At 36.9% G+C, this 4,126-nt stretch overlaps 1 protein-coding gene across 5 annotated transcripts in view; it reads right to left on the minus strand.

The window, feature by feature from the left end:
• LOC101845414 (PTB domain-containing engulfment adapter protein 1) overlaps positions 1–4,126 on the minus strand; it is an 82,350-nt gene that overhangs the window by 11,366 nt on the left and 66,858 nt on the right. For all 5 annotated transcript variants that reach the window (XM_035971397.1, XM_005104613.3, XM_035971399.1 and 2 more), the window contains exons 6-8: positions 3,472–3,609; positions 2,722–2,838; positions 963–1,067 (exon numbers count right to left, since the gene is read on the minus strand). In XM_035971397.1, the coding sequence (XP_035827290.1) occupies positions 963–1,067; positions 2,722–2,838; positions 3,472–3,609 (360 nt within the window). The remainder of the gene's footprint in view (positions 1–962; positions 1,068–2,721; positions 2,839–3,471; positions 3,610–4,126) is intronic.

The following is a 4,126-nucleotide window of genomic DNA, read 5'->3' on the forward strand; positions in this document are numbered from 1 at the left end:
ACACACACACACACACACACACACACACACACCCACACCTATACATATTGATCAAAATAAGAGGAACGGCCTCCATAATTCAGTATTTCCTGAAACAAAGATACTGCAGCAACCAATTCAAATATGTTTAACTACTCTTTTATGTTGGAAGCGCTGTGTCATTTTGGAAGCATACGAGCAAATGCAGTTTATAGCAAACACAATTATACGCAGTGGAGTCCGCTTAAACAGAGCACTTTTAATCTGAAAACAGAAGTAAACCGAAAGAAAAAAATATTCACAAAGGTTTTATCTTTTATTCGAGCAACCTCTCTAAACCAAAAATGCGGCTAAACCAAAGAAAATCCAGCAGTCCTGCAGATTTAGATTTAAGCGGACTCCACTGTATACGCATGAGAATATCAATACTTCAGTTTTTTCTGTTTTTTTTTCGCCTTTTGAAGTTTCTTCATTAACTGAAGAGCTCAGCCCTGAAGTTCAGCATGATAATTCATTTTTTTTAAAATCATTTATGTAATTTCATAAACCAATAATACAAATCTAACATTGTAATTCTGAGATACCATTTTTTTTTTCAATTAAAAGCCTTCTATTGCATAGTGTTGGATCCAGTTGCCAGGCACCGTATTTTTAAAAATTCAATCCTTTTGAAGTTCAAAAGTTCGATTTAATAATAAACATTTATCACACAAATCGTATAGTATATTTTTTTTGTTAAACATGTTAATCTTGAGAACAAGACAAAGCATAAGCAAAATTGTTGCAAACAAAGTTGAGTTACTCGCAAAAGCATAGCAGCCTGAGTGTGATACAGTTGCCAGAGAAAAGTGTAGTATATAATATTAAATGCATAGATAGATAGAGAGATGAATAGACAGATAGCACTGCCTGAATTTGAAATATTTTGACTTAATGCTCTCATCGCAACAAGCTTATTTTGCTTCAAGCATATGTAGCGTTACCTGGTTGTTCTTCATGTAGCTCTCCACGTCCGATCTGTCCTTCATCTGCTCAAGTTGTACAACTCTTTTCTTCAGTTCATCGTTCTCAAACTGCAGCGTCTGAACCTACGGATACACAAGATGAGAGCTAGATAAGATATAATGCATCTTAATTGTCCAGGTGATGGCATATTGGTTTGGAGTTTCACCACATACACACACACACACGCGCGCACATGCATGCACATACACACATACACACACACACATGCATCCAGGCATGCATGCATGCACACACACACACACACACACACACACATACACACAGGCATGCATGCATGCACACCCAGACCCACCCAGATACACACAGAATTTCCAACATTGTTTGCAATGTCTTTTTTGCTTAACTCATCAACTGGTTTTAATTGTGCTCTCTACCATATGTGAGGCAGCATGGTGGAACCAAGCTCTCGTCAAAACAATGAAATCGAAGAAAACGGCAGTTTTCGCCCTGCTTAGCAATTTTCATCAAATTTTTGTTTTTTGGCTCAACACTTTTTATGTCCATTAACAAACACATTCCTTTGAGGATTTCACAGAAAACGTTGATTAAACGCACAAAAATATAAATTTACAGTTTCCAAGGACTCTGCAGCTTTGGAATTTACCAAGCTTTGGCGGCCATTCTCTCACTAATTTTACCTCTTAAACCTCCTTCAATCAAAAATATCTCCACTTCTATTGAAGATGGATGGGTAATATTTTCATTGAAAGCAAGACAAATGAACAAGCTTTAAGATGATACCAATAACTCAATATGCCCAAAAATTGACGAGAGCCTGATTCCACCGCGCTGCCTCACATATTTTAATAGACTAAATTCAAAGCACTATGTGGCTTACCAGAACACATCTGATCTTTTCATTTTGTTTCTGTCGGATATTCTCCGTACAAAGATCTTGCCAATCACCTCATAGTGCTAACATCATCACAAAACTCACCATAAACAGATCTTATTCTTTCATAAATGTTTAAACAAATTCAATTACTGCACATTCGTTAAAGACGTAAACAATTCTTCAAGTTGTAATGAACCCATGTCTGCGGTGTAGCGGTTAAACACTTTGTCATTGCACGTTGATGATGCACACTCTTTGGAGGTCGTCATTTTAGCTCTGACCGAGATACCCCACCACGCATTGTAACACGTGCTATTTTCAGTGTGAACGACCTCATGAAGCAATAAAAAATTACTACGGTGGTAGTCAAATGGTGAGAAAGTACTAGTAGTAATTTTTTATTACTCTACCATGAATAAGTTTAAAAGTTGTGGCATGACAGACATTCCTTTTCAGCCCATCCCTGCAGATCATTTAGGAGGCAGACTGCTTCGACACTACACTTGTCAGGGCCAACCCGAGTTCAGAAGGACACAACATCCGAGCAGACAAGCAGAGACATTCAGTTTAAAAAAAACAAAGCTTCCCCACACAAGAATCAAACTGACATCTTCAACATGTGATGGCAAAGTGCCTAACCGATACACACCAGACACTGGCCAACCATTCTTCATGAAATAGCTCAAAGACAGCTTCCACTTACAGCTACCTAAGGTCCACGTTTTTGGGGGTTTGTTTAATGCGCACATCATATAAACATGCATTATGTTCTTCTTGCATAAGAACTTATCAGAGAAAACTCATTAGTCTGCTCAACATCAAAGAGAAGCTGAGCCTTAAAAAGAAAGGCTATTGAATATAATGTGCAGAAATGCCCATACCTTTTTCTGCAGCAATAAACACTGTTTTCTGATGTCGGAATCCGTTGTCGATGCCTCTAAAAACTGTTTGTAGGCCAAATCAAAAGCTTGACCAATGGTCAATGTGATTTCTTCAGCCTGTGAAAAAATCATAGAAGTTGCTGAATAGTTTCAGAGGTTTTTTTTGTTTTGTTGGGTTTTTAAAAATGATAACGACACACATATATATATCTAAATACAAATCTCGATGCTCATCTGGCACACACAGGGTACATAATGAACGATAATCCACAATTGACAAGTCAGTTTCTGGGGGTATCCAGATAAAGACATCAAGGGACATCTTACAGTAAATTTGCTTTCTATTTCATTATTTCCTCCACTGAAAAACAACGGGTAGCAATGATATGGTTCTGATTTGCTTCCTCTCTTTTTCTCAAATTTTCTCAAATTTCAAAATATACTTATGGAATGACACTAACCTTACATGGATCTCAAAAGTCACACTACTCAAACTCATCCGGGACTGACAAATGTGTTCGACACATCCATCGTTCTGGTTAACCGATAACGAAAAATTAAAGAACGATCAGTAAGGGAATGGTAAATTGTACAAGCTATCCGTGACTTCAAGTATTCCATATTTGGGTCGTCCGTGCCAAATTATATTTTTTTTTTTTTCCAAATCAATTTATGGCTTTTCCAAACGTACAGATGTTCACTTTCATTCAACATAAAGCATTATAAACATACAGGGAGCAAAGTACTTACACATTTCTCGCTGTCAAATACATAGCAATAGTGATCATTAGAGGTTGCTGCTTTGGCGATAAAGGTGAACATTCTTTTGTCCGACTTGTCATCTGCACAGTAAGAGATTCTGTGCAGCGGATACTGATGCAGTATTGCCTGCAACCAAATGAAATCTGTTTGATAAATACAGTTTAGTACACACATAGTGAACATGGGAATAGAGAACTGATTTTCATGTCCAAAATAGAATTATTCATGTATATTCTTTGTATTTAAAACACATACGTAATGAAATTTGAACATAGTTCAAAGATTTCTGCATCGCAATGATTTTGCTGTGTATGCTGAACTGTATTTTTGTCACTATTTTCAAAACAGCTTCAATACACAAACAATCAAAGACATTCACAGTGTTTTTTTATTGGGGGGGGGGAGGCATGTTGTAGAACACTAAAATATCTTGCGCAAAGATATTTGGTTCATTAAAAATCATATTACCGAATATTTAAAATTTGCATGATAAGAAGTGTCAGATAAATTTAGCTCCTGTGTGCCAAGTATAGGTCCCAGGAGTTGGAGCTAGAGAGCTGAAGTTGGAGGCACTAAGCCACAAGGTACACTTTAGAGAATCATAATACAATGATATACTGCCAATATAATGCAATTAAGGAGG

The sequence above is a fragment of the Aplysia californica genome, unplaced genomic scaffold, assembly GCF_000002075.1.
Source record: "Aplysia californica isolate F4 #8 unplaced genomic scaffold, AplCal3.0 scaffold00428, whole genome shotgun sequence".
Lineage (NCBI taxonomy): Eukaryota > Metazoa > Mollusca > Gastropoda > Aplysiida > Aplysiidae > Aplysia > Aplysia californica.